The 25,419-nt window shown below is 49.4% G+C and overlaps 2 protein-coding genes and 1 long non-coding RNA gene across 6 annotated transcripts in view; 1 reads left to right on the top strand and 2 right to left on the bottom strand.

Annotated features, from left to right (window-relative positions):
• Positions 1-5,103: 5,103 nt before the first annotated feature.
• LOC142848509 (uncharacterized) lies at positions 5,104-8,083 on the bottom strand. Its single transcript, XR_012910425.1, has 3 exons — positions 7,997-8,083; positions 5,708-5,783; positions 5,104-5,201 (listed from the first exon to the last, which is right to left on the bottom strand). It is a non-coding gene; the product is annotated as an uncharacterized LOC142848509 (long non-coding RNA).
• A 585-nt stretch (positions 8,084-8,668) lies between these two features.
• Positions 8,669-9,698, top strand: Cebpd (CCAAT enhancer binding protein delta). Its single transcript, XM_075970746.1, has one exon. It carries the CDS (start codon positions 8,740-8,742, stop codon positions 9,544-9,546), a length of 807 nt encoding a protein of 268 aa, XP_075826861.1. The 5' UTR covers positions 8,669-8,739; the 3' UTR covers positions 9,547-9,698.
• A 943-nt stretch (positions 9,699-10,641) lies between these two features.
• Spidr (scaffold protein involved in DNA repair) overlaps positions 10,642-25,419 on the bottom strand; it is a 217,147-nt gene continuing 202,369 nt past the window's right edge. For 2 of the 4 annotated variants that reach the window (XM_075970685.1, XM_075970694.1), the window contains 4 exons: positions 18,738-18,831; positions 16,747-16,858; positions 16,396-16,449; positions 10,642-11,192 (listed from right to left, as the gene is read on the bottom strand). In XM_075970685.1, the coding sequence (XP_075826800.1) occupies positions 11,046-11,192; positions 16,396-16,449; positions 16,747-16,858; positions 18,738-18,831 (407 nt within the window). In that variant the 3' untranslated portion in view covers positions 10,642-11,045. The remainder of the gene's footprint in view (positions 11,193-16,395; positions 16,450-16,746; positions 16,859-18,737; positions 18,832-25,419) is intronic. The other 2 variants (XM_075970704.1, XM_075970715.1) reach the window with 1 other exon arrangement.

The following is a 25,419-nucleotide window of genomic DNA, read 5'->3' on the forward strand; positions in this document are numbered from 1 at the left end:
TGCAGTTATTGATCCAGCAAACACCTTTTGCTCAGCACCTCTCCATCCAGACCCCCAGAAGCAATTTCTTTTCAGCTGGTAAGGCCAGCAGTATCTTTACAGTTTAACCTCAAAGATATATTAACTCTCTAACCCTGTGTCACAACTTAGAAGGGTCTTGATCATCTCTCATGTCCAGAGATTTTACATTGCTCTACTATTCTGATGACATTATGCTGACTAGATCAAGTGAGCAGGAAGAAGCCATCACTTAGGACTTACCAGTAACTCATGTGTATCAGAAGATGGGAAATAAATTCAACCAAAATCCAGTGAAATTCTTAGGAGCCCAGTGGTGTGGGGCATGCAGAGATATTCCTCCCCAAGAAAAGGATAAGGGATTGCACCTGGCCCCTCCCACTGCCCAGAAAGAAGCACAATGTTTAGTGGGTCTATTTGGATTCGGGCACATTCCCCACTTGGGTGTGTTACTCTGGCCTATATCCCAAGTGACTCGGAACGCTGCTAGCCTTGTCTGGAACAGGAGAAGCCTCTTCGACAGGTCCAGGCTGCTGTGCAGGCTGCTCTACCACTTGGACCACATGATCCAGCAGACCCAGTGGTACTTGAGGTGTCAGAGACAGATAGGGATGGGATGTTGTTTTGAGCTTTCTACCCGATAGGTGAAACTGGCATTTCGCAGCAAGGCTCTACCATCACCTGCAGACAACTGTTCTCCCTTTGAGTGACAGCTCTTGGCCTGCTATCGGCCCTTAGTGGAAACTGAACATTTGACAATGGGCCACCATGTGACCTGGGCTGCCCATCGTGAGCAGGGTGTTGTCTGACTCACCAAGTCATAAAGTAGGACATGTACAGCAGCGATCTATTATCAAGTGGAGATGGTTTATACGAGATTGGGCCTTGGCGGGTCCTGAAGGCACAGCCGGATATATGAAGAAGCTGATCAAATGCCTCTGGTTTCCACTCCTGCTATAAGACTGTCTGCTGCCAAACTTGCACCTCATGGGGTGTGCCTTATGACTGGTTCACCCAAGAGGACACTAGGGCCTGGTGTACTGATGGTTCTGCACACTATGCAGGAACCATCCAGAAGTGGACAGCTCTAACAGTGCAGCCCCTAACTGGGACAACCCCCGAAAGACACAGGGGAAGGGAAGTCTTCCCAGTAGGCAGAACTGTGGGCAGTAGTCAGGGCTGCTAAACATTTTGTTTTGAGGGTGAAATGGCCAGATGTGCAACTGTTCAGATTCATGGGTTGCAGCCAATGGACTGACTGGATGATCAGGGGTTTGAAAAGACCACGATTGGAACATTGGTGAGGAAGACATATGTGGAAGAAGTCTGTGGATAGTTCTCTCTAAAAGGGTGTGAAGACTCTTGTGTCCCATGTAAATGCTCATCAAAAGGTGACTTCAGCCGAGGAGGAGTTCAATAATCAAGTAGGTAGGATGACCCATTCTGTGGACAGTCAGCCTCTCTCCCAGCCATCCCTGTCGCTGCCAATGGGCCCATGAACAAAGTGGCCATGGTGGCAGAGATGCGGGTTATGTATGGGATCAGCAACACAGACTTCCACTCACCAAGGCTTACAGGATACAGATGCTGTTGAGTGCCAGATCTGCCAACAGCAGAGACCAACACTGAGCCCCAGATATGACACCATTCCCAAGGTGGCCAGACAGTAACCTGGTGGCAGGTTGACTAAAGACAGACACTGCTATCATGCCAGTCAAGTGGCAGCATCCCGGAAGACTGGGCAGGTTCCCTCGCAGGCAGCAGATGCTTTGAGTCAGCATCTAATATACAGTAGTTTCTCACATCATCAATATTCATGGCTCCAGGAGCAAGGGGTTGAAAAGGGAATCGTCCTACTCACTATCACCTGCAGTGACCCACTCGGGAAATTTCTGCTTCCTTTTCTCATGACCTTAGTTCTGCTGGCCTAGACACTTTGCTTCTAGATGAGGAAGCGTTGCTGCCAGGGGCCGCAACAAGCATTCTGTTGAACTGCAAGCTCAGACTTCCCCTGGCCACCGTGGGCTTCTGATGCCCTTGAGCCAACAGGCTGAGAAAGGAATACCAGTGTTAGGAGGGGTGATTGGCCCAGATTACAATGGGGGACATTGGACTGCCTCTCTGTAATAGAGGTAAGAAAGATTATGTCTGGAGTGTAGGAGGTTCTTTAGGGTGTCTCTTGGTGCTACTGTGTCCTGTTATTAAAGTCAATGGGAAACTACAACAACCTAAATCCAGGGGGGATGACAAAGGGCACAGACACTTCAGGAATGAAGGATTGAGTCACTTCTCCAGGAAAAGAGCCAAGACCTGCTGAGGTTCTTACCGAGGGTGGAGGACATATGGAATGGGAAGTAGAGGACGGTGGCTACAATGCCAGCTAAGGTCATGTGACCAGTTGCAGAAATGGAGATTATCATTACCGTGAGTGCTTCTGTTGCGTTCTGTTAATCATGCCTTTTCACAGATATTTGTGTTGAGTTTTCATGTGCCGTAACATCAGTTAGTGGAATATTAGTGATTAGCACACTTAAGCTTGGTATACTAAAAGAATGTCCCTTAAGAGACATTGTCACCTACTCTAAGATTTCCACTGCCTTTGTGATCGTATATGAACTAGTTGAAGGTCATGTCAGGCACACTTCCGGCCTGGCTATCATTTCTCTTAGAAATTAAGTGTTGAATAAAGAGATATGATCGTGTGTCAAGCTGACAAGGGTGGACTCGTGACGGCTGTTCCCGGTTGTCAACCTGACTACATCTGGAATTAACTAAAACCAAATAAAAGAAATAGCTGGGCACGCCTATGAGGGATTCTTTTTCTTAACTGGATCTTTTGAAATGGGAATATCTACTTCTAATCCAGATCTTTTGATGTCGGGAGACCCGCCTCTTATGTGGGCCCTCCCTCTGCTGGAAGCCTCTATAAGGACACAGAAGAGAGAGAGAAGCTCTCTTTTTGACCACTTCCTCACACCCTCACTATCAAGTCCATTTCTTCACTGACATTAGTGTGTAGCACGAATAATAAAAATTCAGGGACAGATATTGGGGTTCAGCCCAAAAACCAGAAAAGCAAAGCAGCCAGGCCACTAGAGAAATCTTTCCTCTCCCAAGGCTGGGCAACGGCAGACCAAGCAGTCTAAACAGTCTGAGCCTCTCTCCCCTCCCGTTTTATATTCCCTCTAGTGCTGGAATAAAAGTGTGAGCCACCACCCCTGGATTTGTTTCGGCGTTGGTCTTGTTTAGCCCAGGGTGGCCTTGAACTCACAGAGATGCGTCTGCCTCTATCTCCCAAATCCTGGGATTAAAAGTGTGTGCCACCACTGCCTGACCTCTGGTGGCTTAGCTTTGCCCTTCTGATATTTAGGCAAGCTTTATTTATTAAAATATAAATAAAATATCACTACATTAGTGCCTGTTACTTTGGGGTTCTGTGGTAAACTGAGGATCAGCTGAGACATCCAGCCTTGTGGACTGAATAACTGCTGGATTCTTGGATTCTTGGACATTCTGTTCATAGGCAGATACTGATTAACTGCACCACAGCTCCTAAGTCATTCTAATAAATGTATATGGGATTCGTTCTATAAATTCTGTACTCCAGTATCTGCACTGACCATGACAAACCAAGCCATATTTAGAGCACTAAGCTGCCATCTATGATCAAAGCATAAAGTTAAAGCTTCCGCTCTACTCTCTACATGTTTTTTTAGGCAAAATTAAAAATTTTAATGAACTAAGAAATGAAGTCATAAAGGTCACACTTTATAAACATTCAGTGGGTTTTCCAATGTCAAGTTGACAAGGGTCCACGAATCCAGCAACTTTTGGGCCGGATGCCTCAGCTGCCCTTCGGTATGCACGAGAATCCCAAAGCCGTAGGTTGTTGAAGGCACCACCCACACAACTCATTGAACATCGAGATGTCGAGCAGCCGTCCACAGCGAAGGGCGGGGCCAGCTCTCCTGCTTCACACCCTTGGGCCTGGCTCACTGGCACCCACACCACCAGGGCGAGCTCTATGGTGGTGCCGGTGCAAGGTACACGGGCCACTCTCCCAAGTGCTGCAGCTGCTGAGGGACAGGGCCGGTCCTCCCACTCGTTGTCCCCCAAGGCCAGCTCTCCAGCCTGCTGCAGGGGGCAAGGGGCAAGAGGGGGAGGGCATCTTTCCCTCCCCCACACCGCCACATGGCAGATGAGGGAGATGGGCCAGCTCTCACACTCTCATGCCCTCAGGGCCCGCTTACAGCAGGTCAGCTCTACTGTGCTGCCCAGGCAAGGTGCCCGACTGGCTCTCCCAAGTGCTGCAGCCCATGAGGGGCTGGGCCAGCTCTCCTGCTCTCTTGACCCTGGGGCCTTGTCTGCATCAAATGGCGAGGAGTGAAGGGGACATCTCTCCCTGGGCCGTGCCACCAAATGTCAGACAAGTCGTGGGGCAAGCTCCGCCACGCTCACATCCTCCAGGCTGGTTCCTGCCAGCTTTACTATGGTGTCCAGGAGAGGGGCAAGGCCCACTCTCTGCGCAGTCCTGTCCTCTTGGACTTTCGTGGTGGCAGGAGCCATGGACATCAACACAGACCACAGCTGTGGCTGGGTCAGGATCCAGACATGGCCCTTGGCAGCACCGCAGGCCTGGATATCATCATGGCTCCAGGGGGCAAGCAGGTCACCCACCTCAGCCACCTCCTCACTGCCTTCACCTATTCAGATCTGCCTCTCTTCACAGGACACAGACCATTCTCTCTCTCTCTCTCTCTCTCTCTCTCTCTCTCTCTCTCTCTCTCTCTCTCTCTCTCTCTCTCCCCCTCTCTCATACCCCACCATGTATTTACTCCCCACAGTGGTGCCCCAGGCAGGCTTGTGGATCTCCTCCTTCTCAATCCTTACAGTGCCAAGCAGGCTCCTTCTCTCCCTGTCACCCCCCTGCCACCCTACCTGTTTCCTGGGTTTAAGGGGTTTATTCATTTCCCCTTTTAAGAACTAGGCACAATGTGTTTCTGGGTCTTGGGAGCTGAGACTTAGGACTGGGGATAGTCTAGGGGCCGGAGGGGGTTCACAAGAGGGAGGAAAGCAAGCATTTAACCTGTTTATTTAGTCTCCTTGGGATGGGAGTAGACAGCGAAGAGAGGTCACTCCAGAAGATCTGCTGTAGAGCCAGGGATGAGACTGGGGGATTGGATCTGGAGGAGCAGAGGAGAGATGGATCTGTAGTCGCTGTCCTGCTTCCTTGGCAGAAGTGTGTGGGTTAGCTTGAAGAGCCTGCTGGAGATGGGGGCTGGGAGGTTTGAGGAGGAGGAGGGCTGTGTGGGCAGCGGAGGAAGGCTGTAGCAGGTATTCTGAGGCTGGGGGACTGGGTGTGGAGGAGAGGACTGAGTGGTGAAGGTCTGCCATTAGCTTGCTTGGTTCCCTGTTCTGCTCAGCTGGAGTGTCCACAGCGGATGCCCGCTGGTGTTGGGAGCTGGGATAATAGGACAGGTTGGGGGGAAGAAAGTTGGAGGTCTTTCTGATTCACTGGGGATGGGGTCAGAGAGGAAAGGGAGACCATGGCAGATGTTCTGCTACAGAGCTGGTGCTGACTGGGGACTGGATTTGAAGGAGCAGGAGAGGGGTGCAGCCAGCCTACCTGCTTCCCTGGCGGGAGTCTGACCAAAGCAATTACAAAAGAAATAGCTTTAACTGGTCATACCGTTTTGGAGCACTAAAGTCCATGATTATTGAGCAAAGGCATGGCATCAGGAACAGCTAAGATCTGGCACCTCAGACTGCAAGTAGAAGACAGAGAGAGAATGCTGGGAGTGACTGGAGTCTTTTTGAAACCTCAAAGACAGTGACACACCTCCTCCAACAAGGCCACATCTCCTAATGCTCCCCAGACAGTTCTACCAAGTAGGGACCAAGTTTCCAAACATGTGACCCAATTTTATTCAAATCGCCACATATCACAACTTTCTCTTCTTGATTTATGACCTCAATGTGTAGTTCAAGCTGGTTTCAAATCTACAATCCTCCTGCCTGTGTTTCCTGAATGTTGGATCACAGGTGTGTACCACCACATCTGTCCTTAGGGTGGATTTAAACAAAGCCCAGGCTTACTAAGCATGAGAAATAAGCAACCCTAATCCCATGGGTTTTATTTGGGACTCTGACTTTCCTTTTTCCAAACTTCACGATTTATTTTGAAAAGAACACATTTTTGGAAATAATATTTATAAAACAGACAATTATGACACAACACATAGAAAAATATAGTTAAAATTAGCTCTAGGGCAAAAGGCTTATTAAAAAAGCATCTAATTTGGGGCTGGCTTCCTTGGGTAAAGGCACTTGCCCCCAAGCCTGGCAACTTGAGTTCCATTTCTGGAACCTACATGGTGGGAAGAGAGAATTGACCCTTGACTGTTCTCTGACTTCCAAATGCATGCTATAATGTGTCCCCTCCCTCCCTTCCTCTCCCTCCAAAACACACATATGTTTGGAAATATGAAAATATTTTTATGTGTATAATCTGATTTGTGAGGGCACTGATGTCAACTAAGTTTTACTTTTCTTCAGACTCGATTTCGTCTCTAGTTTTAGCCAGGACTGTTAGAAATGCCTCACGTTTGGGTATTCCACGCAGAGAGCTGTTCTCGCGTGTGTGAAACGCCTCACGTTTGGGTATTCCACGCAGAGAGCTGTTCTCGCGTGTGTGAAACGCCTCACGTTTGGGTATTCCACGCAGAGAGCTGTTCTCGCGTGTGTGAAACGCCTCACGTTTGGGTATTCCACGCAGAGAGCTGTTCTCGCGTGTGTGAAACGCCTCACGTTTGGGTATTCCACGCAGAGAGCTGTTCTCGCGTGTGTGAAATGCACATACAGGGTCTCGGGGAGACCAGACTGACCCCGCTCTGACGGTGCTCCATGACTCTAGAACCCTCTCCGCATTGCTAGTCTCCTGAAGTGGGCTTCATTGGAGCCTCTCCACTGTGGTCCATGTGTGAGCGTCGCGGGGAACATGGGCAAAATCACGGATCCTGGCCAGAAGGCTTTCTTGACAGGTGTGCTGAGAGCAGTTTAAATGAGGACCAGGAAGATGGATTTGTCACAGCACCCTTGAGAGCTAGCGGACAGTCATGAAGGGATCTCAAACACCTGTCGCAGCACTTGCATTGTTATTTTTAAGGAGCCTTTGATGGCTCTCAAATGGCACAAAACATTCATGCTTGGTTGTTTTGTCTCCTTTCTTTCTAGAAGGACGGTGGGGTGGGAGGCGGGCTTCACATCCATGCACTGGCCGGCCGGTTTCTGAAGACAGAAGTCATAGCGTTCAGGTGTAGCCCAAAGGTGCCAATGACCTTCTTAGCTAAGTCCTTCTAATCGGCTCCCACCGTCTTGTCAACACAATTCAGTTATTCCTAAGTGTGGACTCAAGTACCAGAAACAGAAGGTGTCTCACTGCAAACAGCCTCGGAAGGAGGCCTCCATGAGGGACGAGTGTTCCCTAATTGATTAGAGAGGGCCTTTGTCGTGCTTCTACGGCTTCCCGGGCTAAGAACCAAGAAGTTGGCATGAGCTCACATCCACGCTGGCTTTAACCTGAACAGGTAATCAGTTCTAACATCAACATCAGGACCGTTTTAAACTTCTCAACTGCGTTTACCCTTTTCCAGAATATATTTAAATATTCCACAGGCCATCATTAAGATTTTCCTGGGGATGTGATGGTGGACCAGCTGATGTTGGTCAAAATACCCGGTGCCTGGGAAAGATAAGTTAAGCAGAAGGGCACGAAGGACACACCTGAATTTGAATTTCTTGATTTATGTTTGAGATGGGAACTCAAGCACATGAACTCTCAACTACCCCTACAGCCTCCGCTCCAAGTAGCTGGCATTACAATGTCCATCTTTTCATGAATTTTGCAACACATCTTTCTATGCGGTTTTAAGAACTGGCAACTTCACATCTCTTTATAGGTATTGGTGTATTATCTTACCTTTCTGTCAGCAAAGCCACAGTTCCTTTAGACTAACCACTCTTTGGGGAACAATTAGCAAGGAAAAGAAACAGCGAGCTACTTTGCTACCAGCAGGTGGCAGAGCCTCAAAGACCTGGAAGAAAGCCGGCGCGCACAAGAGCGCTGTCAGGTGCCCCGTGTTCAGGGTGGCCGCCACTCTGCTGTGGCTCTGAGGACAGCGGGAGGTCCCGTCCATCCGTCCGTCCGTCCATCTTCAGGCTGGGTGGCTGAGTCTCAGTGGCTCCGAGAAGTGCGACTGCAGCGGGTTCGAAGTTCCGGAGACGCCCGGTGGCTGCGCTGTCTTGGGATGGGCGGGGGCTGAGCCGGGGACCCCGACTCCTGGCCCCGACTCCCCGACCCCAGGTTGGCTCCCGGCCCCGCGGCGGAGGCCCCCAGGATCGCACCCGCGGACTCGGGCTGCCGTCTGTGGGGACCGAAGGCGGCACGCTTAGCGCGCGTCGGGGCTCCAATCCTGATTTTCATTTCGCTCCAGGCTCAGAGCACTAAGTAGGCTCCAAACCGCACAAACAGGAAGGAGGGAGGGCCGGGAGTGCGGGCAGAGGGCGGGTCGTTCCCAGCAGCGCGGGCGGTCCCTCCCCTCTCGGGTCCCCGACCCGCGGGGCCGGGGCGGGGCGTTAGCGTCAGCTGGGGCTAGAAAAGGCGGCCGCCCGGTCCGGCGAGGTGACAGCCCAACTCGGACGCCAGGCCGGGCCGACGCCGCCATGAGCGCCGCGCTTTTCAGCCTGGACAGCCCCGCGCGCGGCGCAGCCTGGCCCACGGAGCCCGCGGCCTTCTACGAACCGGGCAGAGTGGGCAAACCGGACCGCGGGCCCGAGCCCGGGGAGCTGGGGGAGCCGGGCTCCACCGCCCCTGCCATGTACGACGACGAGAGCGCCATCGACTTCAGCGCCTACATCGACTCCATGGCCGCCGTGCCCACCCTGGAGCTGTGCCACGACGAGCTCTTCGCCGACCTCTTCAATAGCAACCACAAAGCGGCCGGCGCGGGCGGCCTGGAGCTGCTGCCCGGCGGCCCCGCGCGACCCCCAGGCGCTGGTGCAGCCGCCCGGGGCCCGCTCAAGCGCGAACCCGACTGGGGCGACAACGACGCGCCGGGCTCCCTGCTGCCCGCGCAAGTGGCCGTGTGCGCGCAGACCGTGGTGAGCTTGCCGGCCCCGGCGCAGCCCACACCGCCCACGTCGCCCGAGCCCCCTCGGGGCAGCCCGGGGCCGAGCCTCGCGCCGGGCCCGGTCCGAGAGAAGGGCGCGGGCAAGAGGGGTCCGGACCGCGGCAGCCCCGAGTACCGGCAGCGGCGCGAGCGCAACAACATCGCTGTGCGCAAGAGCCGCGACAAGGCCAAGCGCCGCAACCAGGAGATGCAGCAGAAGCTAGTGGAGCTGTCGGCCGAGAACGAGAAGCTGCATCAGCGCGTGGAGCAGCTCACGCGGGACCTGGCCGGTCTCCGGCAGTTCTTCAAGCAGCTGCCCAGCCCGCCTTTCCTGCCGCCCACCGGCGCCGACTGCCGGTAACGCGCGGCCAGGGCTCAGAGACTCCAAACGACCGATACCTCAGCCCCCCGACGGCCAGGAGCACACGCCGCCAGAGCCGCTGCAGTTTTGTTGCGAGCGACCGGAAGCTGCAGCTTGGACACTGGACTGCGAGAGAAGCTATGAGTCTTTCCCCCTTAAATTATTTTTATAATGGTAGCGTTTTCTACGTCTTATTACCATCGCAGCTAAGGTACATTTGTAGAAAGAGAAGACTTTCCGACAGACTTTTGTAGATAAGAGGAAGAGACTGCGCATGCTTTTTATATTCATTTTTACAATATTTGTAAGAATAAAGAAGCATTTAAATCGCTGCAGCTTCCTAGATTCAGTCTCTCCCGCACACAATGTACTGGGACCTCACCAGGGAAAAGCAGGCACCTGGGAGCCACAGGACCAGGTGTGGTGCCCACACGGGGTAAGGAGACTTGAGACATGAGTTTGCTTGCTTTGGAAGCCTGGCAGAGTTGGCCTCAAGCTCTGTATTGCCAGCGGAAGGGACGTGGGAAAGCATGGCTACTCCATGTTAGGTTTTAAGGTGCGATCCCCGAGTGTGCAGAACTGGGTTGGGGCTGGCCAGAGAATAGCTGTGAGAGGGTGGAAGAAAGCCCCAGAGAGCCAGAAACCGGATTCCTCTTAGCCTGTGGCCTTTGCTTTCACTTTCCTCAATCCTGGGGACATGGTGTAGTTTTCAAAGTGTGCACCAGGAAAAAGTCAGATTGTAGGATATAAAAGGGACAGCCCCAGACGCCTTTAATTGTAATGTTTGAGGGCTTAATCCAAAAAAAGCTCTGTGCCTTTCTCCTAAGAAAACCATGTCTTAGGAACACGGCCTTGTTATTATGTTACTGTGAAGAAGAAAAAAAATAAGTTCAGGATTCAAATATGTAGCTTCGTTAGTAATTCAGATCCAGCACAGGACGGTGGGTCACTGTGAGTGTGAACTTTGCCCTCTGGCAGGTGTGTGCTGGAGTGAGCTAGAGTGAGCTACAGAAACTTGTTTAACACAGCTCAGCTATACGGTGTGGGTGACAGTGCCATCTCTGGCAGTCTCAAGAACACTAGAACCACAGAGTGTTTGGGTTGGACATTTGTTTATTACAGCAGAACAGCAACATCTCAATAGGAGATACTGCTTGAAGCTTTAACATTAAATACCACAAAGAAAAAAAAATGTACACACATGGGTAGAGTCTTAAATACTTGAAAGCTATGTCCTAATCAATCAGTAATATTACCTAAGTAATGCAAAATGAAGATCACAAAGATACTCAAGCATTAGGAACATGTTCTCAAACTTAGAGGAAGGTAATTTAAAAATATAATAAAGGAATTTTGATTTTTAATTTACAAAATCATCCTATTAAGCTATTTACAAGGAAAAAAGAAACCTACTAAACTTAAAAACCATAAAAGTACTCTGTGACGTTAACATAGCTCCCCAAATCAAGCCCCCACCCTCCGTGCAAAGTTCCCAGATGTCAGGAAGGAGGGTGGTTGGCTCCTCTCGCATCCAGAAGCTCAATCTCCTCCAGTGTGACGCAGCCGGTCTGCTGTGGGGTGACGGACTGGACAAAGCAGAGTAAAGGTCCCATCTCCTTCCCAAGGACATTCTTCACTTCATAACTCTGCAGTGATAGAAGCAAGCTGGTTAAAGCAAACAGTCCTGGACTCCCGAACATTCTGTTCCCAATAATGCCACAGCCAGGGCAAAGGCCCTTCCTTCCAATGGCAGTTTTCTGGGGTGCTTGGGTGAGGGTGTACTATAAAGGCCCCCTTTATTATAGGAAACAAACGAGCTACTTTACTGCTTTATTCTGATGTTGAGTTTGGCTGTTCGGGCTGCCAGGATAAAGGGGCCCAGGACAGGATTTGGAAGACAATGAGCACAGGAAGTGCTGTCCTTCCATGGGGGCTGGGCTTTTGGCTTGCAAGTCTCCCACTTCCTTTGGGGACACTTCCCCAATCTAGCAACACTTCTGGTCAGAGGATTTCCTGGTGCTTGCCCCAAACTTCCCTCTTCAATTGGATTCCATTTCTTCTTGAGTTTCATTGGGCTAACCATTTCTTTCTGTGCAGACTTTGAGTTTTTATTCACAAAGTTAATCTTGAGAAAATTTCATTTTCAGACATAAACACAGGTCCTGGGCCACAGGGCTTCTGTCTCTGGTGTGGCTGTGCCTTGTCTGGGCTTTTACAGATCCAACTTCAGAGCATTTTTGGTGAGGGTGGGACTGAAAATAAAACTCACCCTTGGAGATGGGACTGATACTGCCGTGTGATTGCACCCTGACCTGCTTGTCCTCTGCACAAGGTAGGGGACAGCCCTTCAGCAGTTTTTCTTTCTTTTTCTTTCTTTCTTTCTTTCTTTCTTTCTTTCTTTCTTTCTTTCTTTCTTTCTTTCTTTTTGTTTTTTTTTGTTTTTGTTTTTCGAGACAGGGTTTCTCTGTAGCTTTGGAGCACGTCCTGTAACTAGCTTTTGTAGACCAGGCTGGCCTCAAACTCAGAGATCCACCTGCCTCTGCCTCCCAAGTGCTGGGATTAAAGGTGTGCACCACCATCGCCTGGCTAGGATTTAGTTTTGTACATATGAATTCAGGTCATCTATAGTCAAGACCTTTGGGTCAAGGAGATGGACAGAAAATGTGGCCAACACAGATTTTGGCCAAGTCGGGGCTGGCCACAGTGATGTCCTAAGCTCAGTTAGGAAGGGTGGCCAGCCCAGTCAGGCACTATGAGGAAGCTGACGAAGAGCCTTCACTGGGGAGGCTTCTGTGACTGCAGCCCTGCCTTGAGGGTACCAGCTGATGGAACAGAGATGAAGCATCCCAGTGCAGCCCAGAATGGCCCGTGTGCAGAGGGCGGAATATTTTGTTTGTAGAGGATCAGTAGCTTACTTATTACTTTGACAAGTTTTGGATTCCTTAGTACAAAATAAGCAAGGTTTACAGTGTGGTTCAAAAGCCTGACAGGAAAAATGAGACCTGCAGAAGAAGAGGATGGCCAGAGGCTCCCTGGGAGGCGGGTGTTCCCTGCAGGCGGCCAGGGCCTGCTCCACGGTGAGGTCTGGACAGAGCACCAGCACAGGAGCAGTCACCAACAGGTGGCAGGCGGGAGGAGGATGCCAGGGGACAACTAAGCGTTCCTCCAGTGTCTCTCACTGTTTTCCTTCCCCAATGCTTGTTTAAGTGTGAAAAACTGATCCAGGCATTCCCATGTATTCCTCTGGTAAAAGTATGAATTTTTTGTTTTCTTTGGAGGCAAGGTCTCATGCCATGTAGTTCACTCAGGCTGACCTCAAACTTGCTATGTGGCTGAGGATGCCCTTAAATTCCTGATTTTCTTGCCTTACTTCTCAAGTGCTGGAGTTACAGGTGTAAAACACCATGCCCAGCTCATAAATATGGAATTTGGATTTCATAAAGGTTAGTAAAAAATTATTTCCATGTAAAATGTTAGGTTCAGCTTCCATCACCTATAGACTTAATAAATCATATGTATTTTTGAAAAATGAACATTGTGAATTTAAAACATTCTATCAGCAAATTCATAAACTGTCCATATGAATGTGTATGTGTGTCCATCTGATTTTTAGTATTTACTCATTTAATTTCATGTCTTTTTGAGAAAATCTGACAGTGCTTGGATTGAACCCAAGTTTTTCTGCATGCCGGGCAACTACTATTCTCCTGAGCTACGGTCAGTTCCCTGGGTCTCTATTCTCCTGAGCTACAGTCAGTCAGTTCCCTGGGTCTCTATTCTCCTGAGCTACTGTCAGTTCCCTGGGTCTCTACTCTTTTTAAAGTTGTAATACACGTGCACCTTTTCTACAAGTCGAGGGAGCAGATTTCAACCCCTCGTCTGTAATGTCACTAGTGAGACACAGCAATAACGTTAGTCTTGTTGCTTCCACACTCACAGTGTGACCACAGCGAACACATACCATTTCGCATTCCTGCGTCGTAACCAGAAACAGTACATTTGGTTCATGGGCGGGAGTATGGTTTTTATGGAGATCCCTAACTGGATTCTCTGGGATTCTGTAAATGTGCATCCTCACCCAGAACCCCCAGAGTCTAGAGTGGGTGACTTGCAGCTGTGTCTGCCATCGTCTGTCAGACTCCACTCCAGATCAGAGGGAAGTTGAACAGAGACCAGAGGAGGGGGTGGTGTAGAGAGCTTGCTAAAATGTCCTCATGGCATGGCTTGTCCTTTGCCCATTGATGTGGACTCTGAATCTAGAGCACCTACAAAGGTGACACCAAGTGCTATGACCTCCATGTCATTTCATTTAACATCTGTGCACATGTATGTAAAAGTGTGCAACCATAGGGGAGAGTATGTGCATGTACAGTCAGTGTCCATGTAGACTCCTCGTACACAAGTGCACGCACAGCCACACACACACACACATGCACACACACATACGCACACACACATGCACGCACATACGCAGCCCCCCACGCACACACACACATGCGCACACACACACACATGCACGCACACATACGCACACACACATGCACGCACACATACACACACATGCACGCACATATACGCACCCACACACACGTGCACACACGCACACACACACACAGGCAGTGTCCGAGCAGACTCATACACAAGCACATGCACCCCTGCACTTCCACACACATGCCCACATGCCTTTGCAAGCCTTACAAGGACGTTTTCAGCTACTAGAGCATTCTGGTTGAAAAGTTAAGTGCTGGAGAAACAATACACCTCAGCCAGCAGGAAACCGAAGAAAGGAAGGATTTCTGCTAGTGTTTCCTGGTGTTTTGATCCCCAAAGAGGCATTATCTTACAGAAGGTACCAGACACTGTCTTTTTGGGACATCAGGGTTCATGGTGGCCACTGAATCAGAGGGCAGGCATCAGTCTGATGCACCATGGACAGAATGTAGCTATTGATGGCTGAGGGTTTGTTATTCACCCTGAAGCAGGACTTTCCACGCTGTCCCCCGCCTTTCTCCACAGGACATACTCAGCAAATTACGACCCACCTTCCCAAGCACCCACCTGAGCACCTACACCCACCGGAAACCTCTAATGTCTCCATGTTCTCCTGGTCCAGCATCATCCACTGTTTCATCTTCCTCCCAGAAAGACCAAACGGCAGGAGACACATTTCAGCAATAGACACTGCTATCTGTCCCCTGTGAAGCAGTCTAAGTTCTTCAAGTCTCTGTCTCATGCTTCCCGTCTTGGCTAACTACCAACCACCAGCTGTTCCTTCTGCAGAGGGAAAAGCTACCATGGTGGGATCCTTGTGGTGAGTCCCTCATGGAGATGGGCGACAGTGAGGGCCGTGTGTGAGCAATGGCCTTGAAATTCTTAGGCCGCGGTGACTGTGACTTCCACAGTATGAGAAAGTCAGCGGTGTGCTCTAACTTGCTGCCAAAGCAGCAGCTCAGATGAAGGTTCCAGGGCAGAGTACAAGGCCACCAAAGAGCTGTATGGCTGGTGGTTTTATACCAGGGGAACAGAAACTGGCACCTTGTGAAGTCAGCGCTGAGAACCACAGCTCAGACCAACAATCCTCAGTTTATTTATGTGTCTTCTGATTTCATTTAAACCCTGACAGTGCTCGCTGAGATGAAGGAGGGTTAGTGGTGGCTCTGTGTCTCGGCTGGGGCTGGGGCTGGGGCAGGCAGGAGGGGCTAAGGAGAAACCTGATAGGAGGGTCAACACTCCACACATTCAAGCTGGAATTGGGCCATGGGGACCAGTAAGAAAGCACTCCTGTTTGGAAGCCAAGGTTGCTCTGGTCATCTTAATAGGACTGATGTCATCACAGGTAGCAGGTCCCTGACACCCTTTTCTGGGTTATCAATTCCATGAGTTCCTTACAGTGCATTTATTTATAGACAGGGAGGGTTTCATGCAGACACAGGCTAGCTTCAGACTTGCTATGTAGCTAAGGCTGATCTTGAACTTCTGACCTTGCAGCTGTGTGCTACCACACTCAGATCTTGTGCGTGCCAGCCAAGCACGCCACCACCTGAGCTACATCCTCAGTCCCCTACAGAGTCCTTAACGCTTCTGTGTGGTAAATGGCATTTCGAAGAACAGAAGTTCCACTGTGTGGACCAATTTCACAAAGTAATTCTCTTCTTGGAGGCACATGCAGCAGTTTACTGTCTCATTATATAGTAATTCTCAAGGCAGGCAACCTCAAATGGTCTGAGAAATAGTAACAATGTTTTCAGTTATTCAGAGTCCAGAATATCCCGCAGTATAAACTAAAAAGGCCTCAGGGCCAGCGAGATGGCTCAGTAGGCAAAGGTGCCTGCCATTAGGTCTGATGACCTGAGTTCAATCAATCCCTGGGAACCACAGGGCAGGAGGAGATGCCGGATTCCTACAAGTTGTCCTCTCACAGACTGACTCTCTCTCTCTCTCTCTCTCTCTCTCTCTCTCTCTCTCTCTCTCTCTCTCTCTCTCTCTCTGTCTCTCTCTCTCTCACACACACACACACAAATTTAAAAGAGCCTTTCCTCTGCATTCTGCTTGTGACTGGGAAGTCGTGAAGAAGCTCTAGTCCCCAGGCTGTATGTCTCTAGCAGAAGCCACGGAGGAAGATTTCTAGGGTGTTTGAAGGTTGATCTGAAAAGGATCCCATCTCCAAGCAAGGAAGGCTCTGACCCTGAGATTCTACACTGCATGGTGGTGGCAAGATGGATGTCTTAATACAAGCGACTTGTGTTCTTGTGGGAGGATTTGTTGTCGATGAACACACAGGGGCAGCTGTACACAAGCCCAAGAGCACAGGGCGCACTCACGCTGCACCCCTACCCCGCCCGTACTTACCCCATCCGTGGAGGCAGCAGACATCAGCAGTGAAGAAATACTTCTCTCCAACAGCTGCAGTGACAGGGAAGAAGGGCTCAGTGACACCCCAGCAGGGGACAAGCACTCACCCAAGGTGCTCCTGTCTGAGGATAACACTGAATCTAAGCTGTCTGCAAACGAACACTACATAGAGAAACTGCGGTAGGTGACCCCACTTCTCCTTCCTACGAACTGAAGGCAGCTCTTACCACATCTCCTTCTTGGCACATAGAGTTTGTCACAAGGCAAAGAAAAGAACACACATGTACCCTGTTCCAGTCTCAAGTAGACACACGGAATCAAGCATGAGCTCCAGGTCCCTTTTCCTACCTTGACCTTTACAGTACTCTTGGGTCTCGTGGGACAGTCCAGAAAGACGTGCAGGCTCCTCTTTTGAAGCGGCGACACAAGCAGTCGAGTACAGTCCCCACAGAAGAGGCCCCTAGCGTGTGAGGGGACATGGGAGTGCAAAGAGATTCCTCTAAACATAGGTGTTTAGTGACCCACTAATTCTACAGTCAGAATTAAATTATTGGAACCAGACAAAAGCAGTCAGGGACTGGACTATTCTGATGGATTAACAGTTGGGAGCTGCTGAGGGGACCCTTGGGTACACAACGAGGCCTTTATTCATGAGGAATATGGGGGGGAACGCAGCCTTCCAAGAAGTGAAGGGCTCACCCCTCCAGCAGGGCAAACTTGCTCATCAACCCTGGCCTCTTCACTCCCACACTGATTTCACATGAACCCACGCTGCCTTGCTTTTTTGAAATAAGGCAGAAGTGTCTTGTGTACACACAAGGCCAACAACCAAGTAGGCATCAATAAGATGTATGCTCTTTGTCTCTTTTAAAATTATTTTATGTATAGGGATGCTTGGCCTGAATGTATTCTGTCCACCACGTACACTCCTGGCACCTGAAGAGCCAGAAAAGAACATCAGAGCCCCTGGAACTAGTCACAGACGGCTGTGAGCTGCTGGGAACGCAGCCTGGTCCTCTGGAGGGCAGCCCACGCTCTCAATTGCTGAGCGTCTCTCAGTCCCACTCTTGGCTTCTAGGAAGCAGACAAGTGATGAGGACACTCTGTGATGTGACACAGTCCACCGGGAGTACTGACAGGCGTGCTGGCTAGCTGCACGACAGCACGGCACACACCAGTTATCTGAGAGGAAGGAGCCTCAGTTGAGAAAATGCCTTCTAAGACTGGGCTGCAGGCAGAAGGGCATTTTCTCAATTGGTGATTGATGGGGAGGGCCCAGTTCATTGCTGGTTGTGCCATCCCTGAGCTGATGGTCCTGGGCTCTATAAGAAAGCAGGCTGAGCAAGCCATGGGGAGCAAGCCCATAAGCATCAGTCCCCTGCACTGGAGGTTCCTGCCCTGTTTGAATTCCTGTCCTGAATTCCTTCAGTGATAGTCTACAATATGTAAGCCAAACAAACCCTTTCCTTTTCAGCCTGTTTTTGGTCATGGTGTAATCATAGCACAGAAACCATAGCCAAGAAAAATAGTTAGCCTTGACCTCAGCCCAGAAGGGTAATAAAAATGGGCAGAAGAGAGATGTCTATTGACAGACGATGCTCACAGTCCTCTGGGAAAAGTCTGCAAACATGCCATGCAGCTGCTGTGTCCCCGGGAAAGTCTGCAGGACTTCTAGGACATGCCATGCAGCTGCTGTGTCCCCGGGAAAGTCTGCAAACATGCCGTGCAGCTGCTGTGTCCCCGGGAAAGTCTGCAGGACTTCTAGGACATGCCATGCAGCTGCTGTGTCCCCGGGAAAGTCTGCAAACATGCCGTGCAGCTGCTGTGTCCCCGGGAAAGTCTGCAGGACTCCTAGGACATGCCATGCAGCTGCTGTGTCCCCGGCAAAGTCTGCAGGACTTCTAGGACATGCCATGCAGCTGCTGTGTCCCCGGGAAAGTCTGCAGGACTTCTAGGACATGCCATGCAGCTGCTGTGTCCCCAGCAAAGTCTGCAGGACTTCTAGGACATGCCATGCAGCTGCTGTGTCCCCGGGAAAGTCTGCAGGACTTCTAGGACATGCCATGCAGCCTGTCTTACCTGTTCACACCTGTACTTCTTTCCTCTCCTAATAATGAAGGAGCTAAGCACAAAGCTCAGTTCTACACTTTTAAGGACAGGAAGAGCTGCAAATACAGTGGAAAACCCGCAAAAAGACACCACAGTCTCTATCCTGAAGTCCAGCAGAGTGGGTTCCCTTCTGTGCATGGGGAACCCATGTGTAGGACAGAAGGTCGCAGGACCCTGGGGATGGGTTACTGCAGTGTTCTTTGGGCCCCAGGGGTTTCAGGCAGCCTTACCCATCTTCTGGCTTTTGTTCCAATCTCCCATTGCCACACTGGTCACACACAGGCCACAGGAAAGCAGTGTTCTCATCTACATCAACCACAGCACCTAGGAGAAGAAAGGCTGGAGTCACCACTCACCCACGTCCTCGCCTCTGGAATCGCCTGTCTTAGCTCTACTTCTTACTAGTTTGTTAGTTCCTTCCTTTGTGATTTTCCTGTTTCCTTGCTGACTGTGACTAAGAACATATGCAGTCACAGGGCTGGGGAGACGGCTCACTGTGCAAACACGAAGAACTAAGGTCCAGTCTCCAGCACCCAGATAGTCAGCACATTCTATCCTGTCTGCACCAGATCCTTCACCCTGGCAGCCAGACTTTGCCTCGCTTTATCAAAACCTATTTACAGACCACCACTGAGGATCTATCCTATCTAAAGACTATCACTGCTTCTTGCAAAATTTGTCAAACTTCTAATCCTACTTCCGGGCACTGGAGTCTCTCTTCCCCCACTCACTGAGCCAGGGGCTCTCTCCCTGGATGAGACTGGCAGCTTGACTTCACCCACATGCCCACAGTTCAGACATTTCAGATACCTTTCAGTCATGGTGGACACATTCTCAGGGTGGGTAGAAGCTTTCCCCACCACTAATAGAAGATCACCGACAGTTTCCAATCTCCTTTTGAGGGAGATCGTCCCCCGTGTCAGAGTTCCAACCTCTCAGATCTCGCAAACTGTAGCCAAAGCCCTTAACATCCCATGGTGATTCCATATTCCCAGTCTTCAGGCAAAGGTGGACGAACTGATCGTTCTCTCAAAAATATCCTTATCAAACTCTCCCAAGAACTTCATTCAGATTAGATAAAACTCAAAGAAGCCCCTCCTCGTCTCTTCTTTTGAGTTCATATATGGATGACTGATTATGCCTCCTGGTCTCCTATCTCAGCATCACCTCTCCCTGATCACCTTCTCACCCCCTAGTCACACTATCTTAGCTCTTTTCTTCGGAACTCCACCCACCATCACTGCCTCAGCCCCTCCCTTCTCTCTTCAGTTAACATCGGGGACTTAGTTTGCCTCTCTCCTCCAGGTCACAATCCCCTTTTTCTTTCTCCAGAATGGACAGGCCCTTTCAGGGTCATCTTTACCACCCCAACTGCACTAAGATCAAGGGTTTCCCTCGCTGGATTAATCTCTCTCGTCTCATACCTTTATACCATCGGCTCAAGATAATCTCCCTTCTTACATCTCAACCCCAACAGGTCCTGGTTCTCCTAAGTTTCAGAAGATACCCAGGCCCGGTCTCAGAAGAATGCCAAGACCTAGGCCGACCCTACTGGGTCATGCCCACTTTTTCTCTTACTTCTTCTTGCCCACACCCATCAAGAGTGAATTCTACACGGAGATCTGAGGTTCAGGAAGCCTAACTCAGCAGGGCACTCAGACCACTCACATGCTGGGGTCTGGACACTGCTCACTCGTCATTTGCAAACATACCTATCCCTATAAGACCCAAATCCACTTCTGAAACACCTGCCCCATGCTTGCTTTCTCTATGATCAAACTAGAAATTACCGTCAACACCTGGCAGAAACTTATGGAGGCTGCCCTTATTGGTCCTATAAGAGATAATGCATATTCAGGAAGGCACTCTGTTTATCTTTTATGCAGAGTGGGGAATTTTTTAACATTCTAATTAAAGACCCATGGCACCCCATTGGTAAACTCTACTATAGCACGTATTATAGCCGCCCATCAGGCATGGTCCCAATACAGAGGGCACACATCCCACTCTTTAAGTCCCCAGGTATCAACACAGTAGAAGCAGTGGTCCAAAGCTCCTCAAAGTCCTTCCATCCCTAATATCCCTTCTTGATGATACCGATTCTACCTCCCTCTCACACCATCTCTTGTTTCAAATCTTAACCTCTGCATTTCAGCTGTTGAATAGTGTCTTGCCTGACTGCTTATAAGAATGCTGGTTGTGTGTCCCTCCTGGGTCAAACTCACAATCACCATTTGTGCCCCCTCCCATTGTCTTATTAGATTCTCCTAACTTGTCACTGGTAAATTGCTCTGAGCCAAATATCACTACTACACCTCATCTCTCCCACGCTTTTCTCTTTGGTGTTGCAGACTGCAATAATACCATAACCCTTAGTACTACAACCCAGCCCTTCTGCCAAAGCATTCACAATGCCTTGATTCTCTGTGGCACACAAGTGTACCACTGCCTACCTTCTAGGTGGTAGGACTTACATCCTGGTTTTCCTTTCTCCTAATTAGGGGTGGGACCTGGTGAGGAAGCCTTGCCAGTTCCCATCACCGAGTTTATAGCAGCACGGATGACAAACAAGCAACTCAGGTTCTACCCCTTCTGGCGGCTCTAGGCATAACTGCAGGTGTAGCCACTGGAGCAGCAGGCTTGACTACTTTCCCGTTTACCACTGGCTTTCCTCACAATTCATCCAGGATTTCCAATAGGTAGCTCAGACTATCCTCACCCTTCAGGATCAGATAGACCTTGTAGTACCTGTAGTACCATAGTACTTCAAAAATCAGAGAAGATTAAATTTACTAATAGCAGAGAAGTGGTCTTTGTCTCTTTCTTGGGGAAGAACATTGCTTCTGTTAACCAATCAGGTATAGTAAAAGATAAGATCCAACAACTTCAGACAGATCTTCAAAACATGAGGGACAGCTTGATGCCTCTGGGCAGTGCATAGTCCAATACGGAACGGGATGATACTTCTTAGCCCCTCTTCTCCCCCTTTTCTTAATCTCACTAGCTGCATCCTGCCTTAGAAACTTCTTGTCTAGACTCCTTCAACAACAGATCCAAAGGATTTCTAACCAGACTTTCAACCAGTTGCTATTACAGGATCACCAATCCCTAGCTGTGGAGTCAGAGACAAGCAGCACCCAGAGAAACACACTCTGGCCCTAGAATCACAGCCAGTCAAACAAATATGCCCTGGCCTGAAATTAGAGTCAAAAGGCTAAAAAGGGCCAGTGAGAGGAACAGATTTTGGTCTTGAAACCAGAGCCAAATCTGTCCCTGACCAAATAAGCAGAAAACCAACCAATACCTGTTCACGAGATCTAGCCAATCTGAGCTCAACAAAGGACTGAAATCTGACCAACTCCCACACTGAAAGTCTCCCTGGAAAACCCCGCCCCTAGGTAGCTCTATATAAACCCTGCACCTGTTCAGTCTGCTGCTTCCTCTCTCCATCCTGACAGAGGCAGTCACCCTCCTCCACTCTTCCCTCCCAGCAAATCTCCTGAGTGAGGGGTGGGTGAGACCTTTCACAGGAGCAGAAACGGAGCCTGGGCAGAGCTGAGCAGAGCAAGGCTGTAACACTTTCACTGTAGCGGACTGGAGACGTTATACTCAGCGGGACTGAGCAGAACTGGAGCTGAACTGTAATAACATCTTTGGGGAAGCCGTCCCCTGCTGGAGCAGAGCAGTCACACTGGGGAAACATTCCCGTAGGAGCAGGGCTGTAAGCTGCTACCCTTACTGTGACCTGTGATATTCCTTGGCTCTGCATTGCCAGAATACCTTTCCATCAAAGCTGTAACACTTACAGACATGGTGCTGATGAAGGAACCAAGAGTTCTATATCTGGATCCGTAGGCAGCAAGAAGAGACTTTGAGACACTGGACTGCTGTGAGCATATGAGTCCTCAAAGCCTTGACCCCAGTGAAACATTTCCTCCAACAAAGTCACCCCTACTCCAGCAAGGCCACACCTCCTAAGAGTGCTGCTCCCTGTGATCTTATGGGGCCATTTTCATCCAAACTTCACATTCTACTCCTGGCCCCCATAGGATATAACTATATCACAATGCTAAATGCATTTAGTCCAACGCCAAAAGTCCCCATAGTCTATCACAGTCTCAACAATGTCCAAAAACTCAAAATTCAAAGTCTCTTCTGAGACTCTGCAATCTTTTAACTGTAATCCCCTGTCAAGTCAAAATAAAAAACAAGACTACATACTCCCAACATATAATGGCAGAGGATATACATTACCATTCCAAAAGGGAGCATAGTGAGGAAATGCTGGACCAAAGCAAGACTGAAACCCAGCTGGGCAAATTCCGAACTCTACCTTCATGTCTGATGTCAAAGTGCTCTTCAGATCTCCAGCTCTGTTCAGCTTTGTTGACTGCAGCACACTTCTTCCTCCTGGGCTGGCCCCACACCCTGATAGCAGCTCTCCTCAGCAGGTGTCCTAGGCTCTGGCATTGCCAAGATCTTGGGGTCTCTAAGTCAATCCAGACTTCACCTTCGCAGCTTCACACAATGGCCTATCTAGGCCTCCATTCAGGGACACCCCTGTCAAGTTCTGCTGCTTGGTGGGGCTGGAATATGGCCCCCTCTTTTCAAATATATCTTTACCAATTTTCTGTTTTCCATGGTTTCCTTCACTGCCCAAGCTTGGCTGTCCTGAAACTTAATCTCTAAACCAGGCTGGCCTCTGTCTTCTAGTTCTAGGATTACAGGTGTGTACCACCAACACCTGGCAGTAAACTTTGCTTTAATTCTGCTCACAGACTGGGAGCTTAGCTGGGGAGGGTGTTGCACTGAGGTCGCCACTCCCTTTATTCTACTAACACCAGGCTTTTCTTTGATTGCTTTATTTCCGGGAGCACAGGATTTCGCACCTTTCCACTTCCTTGTGCCCCTTTACTCCTTGTTCTGTACATTATGTATTTTTCTTTGCTCAACTTGTTCCTTTTCTTTATAGATCTGCATTAACAGTGACCATAATAATCATGTAATAAAGTCAATACTCGGTTGCTTTGAAATCGCCTCTGCTAATGTCATTAATCCAAAACTCCTCAATTTAGTCACAGGCAGACAATTCAGACAAGGGGAAAACGTAGCTATGTCCTTAGCCAAAATAACACAAGAACACTCTCTAGGCCACATACAAATATTCTCCTCTGAAACCTCTTGATCCAGATCCCCACAGTTCAAATCACCCTCAGCACCACTGTCTTCCAGGCTCCTACTGGGATGGTCCATTAAGCCCCACTTAAAGCTTTCAACTGCTTTTCTAATCCAAACTCCCAAAGTCCACATTCCTCCAAACAAAATCATGGTCAGGTCTATCACAACAATACCCCAGTCCTTGGTGCCAACTTCTGTCTTAGTTTGGGTTTTTACTGCTCTGAAGAGACACCATGACCATGGTAACTCTTGTAAAGGAAAAACATTTATTTGGGGCTTGTTTATAGGTTTAAAAGCTTAGTCCATTAGTGTCATGGCAGGAAGCATGGTGGCATGCAGGTAGACATGGTGCTGGAGAGAGACTAAGAGTTCTACATCTGTACCTGTAGAGAAGCAGGAAGAGACTGTGCCACTGGGACTTGCTTGAGCATCAAAGACTTGGAATCCCACCCCCAGTGACATACTTCCTCCAACAAAGCCATCCCTACTCCATCAGGCACACCTCCTAATAGTGCCACTGCCTGTGAGTCTATGGGGCCATTTTCACTCAAACCAGCACAGCATGGGATATAAAGTCTCTACTGTCACATGATCAGTCCAGTTGGGGAAGAAGGGAGGTGAAACAGATAAACACTGAGTACAAACACCAGAAGATAAAGTCTAAACTGGGACAGGCCCCTGAAGAATGTGGCCCAGGAGCTGGCTCAAGGGTCAGGGGAGTGAGCTAGGTATGCAGGCTGACGGAACAGGACCAAGACCAGGTAAGCAATACAGCCATGAGGTTGTCAGTACACAGTAGAGATGAAGATGTCCCCTGGATGTACCAGTGTACTTCAGACCATCCTTGTCAAATTACAGTCATTTTGATATCAAAAGAACAAGTAAGAGGTGGCTGAATTTCCAAAACCAGAGAAGGAATTCACCCTTCCTGCCCCTTCTCTTCTTCCACATCTTTATCTTCTAGTTCTTGTTTGTACTGGTGATCAAACCTAGCATGTGGCAAACATTTCACTTCAGAGGTATATCCCGTACCCCCATTCACATTTTTGAAGCAAAATGTCATTCTCCACTAGAACAAGCACCAGGAAACAGCATTTACAGGCAGTGAAGCAGAATTACACAAGAACTAGAAGACTTGGTTTATTAAAATATGTTCATACAGTGCAAACTTAAATGACTTCTAAAAAATAAGAATAGGTCAGTTTTGAAGAACCTGCCTCAACTAATGACACTGTCTTGTAAATATAATCAAACGTCTGTCGAATGGATGAAAAACAGTATTTTCCATTTCTATTGGCTATTTGAAGCCATGTACTTTTATCATATCCACCCCTCACTCCACCTTTCCTCCCCTACCCAGTCAGCTTCATGTCTCCCTGCATCATGTAGTCTGTGCTGCCATGCGCTCTGGGACACGTGACGTTTTACTAAAGGTTGGCTACATCAGGGGCTACACCCTTGAAAATGGGTTCTTCTCTCCTAGTAGCTCCTTAGCTGTGGAGACACAGCAGGAGTCCAAAGGGAGACATTAGGTAACATCTCAAGTAGCAGTGGACACCTGCGCTCTGGCCTTCCTTCAGCACTGAGAATGGAGCTCAGGGCAAGCTCTCAGGCTTACTCCCCACTCCTTTCTGAAAACGGACCACTAAAAGCAGGCTGCTACTAATCCAAGCTCCGCTTTACTTAGGTATCTGACCTTTCCGTGGGATTAGGTAATCCTCCTTCAGTTAGAGA

The sequence above is a fragment of the Microtus pennsylvanicus genome, chromosome 1 (assembly GCF_037038515.1).
Source record: "Microtus pennsylvanicus isolate mMicPen1 chromosome 1, mMicPen1.hap1, whole genome shotgun sequence".
NCBI classification, from domain to species: Eukaryota; Metazoa; Chordata; class Mammalia; order Rodentia; family Cricetidae; genus Microtus; species Microtus pennsylvanicus.

Excerpts from the sequence above, each read along its gene's own strand:
- Cebpd (XM_075970746.1), top strand. The coding sequence starts at position 8,740 with ATGAGCGCCGCGCTTTTCAGCCTGGACAGCCCCGCGCGCGGCGCAGCC.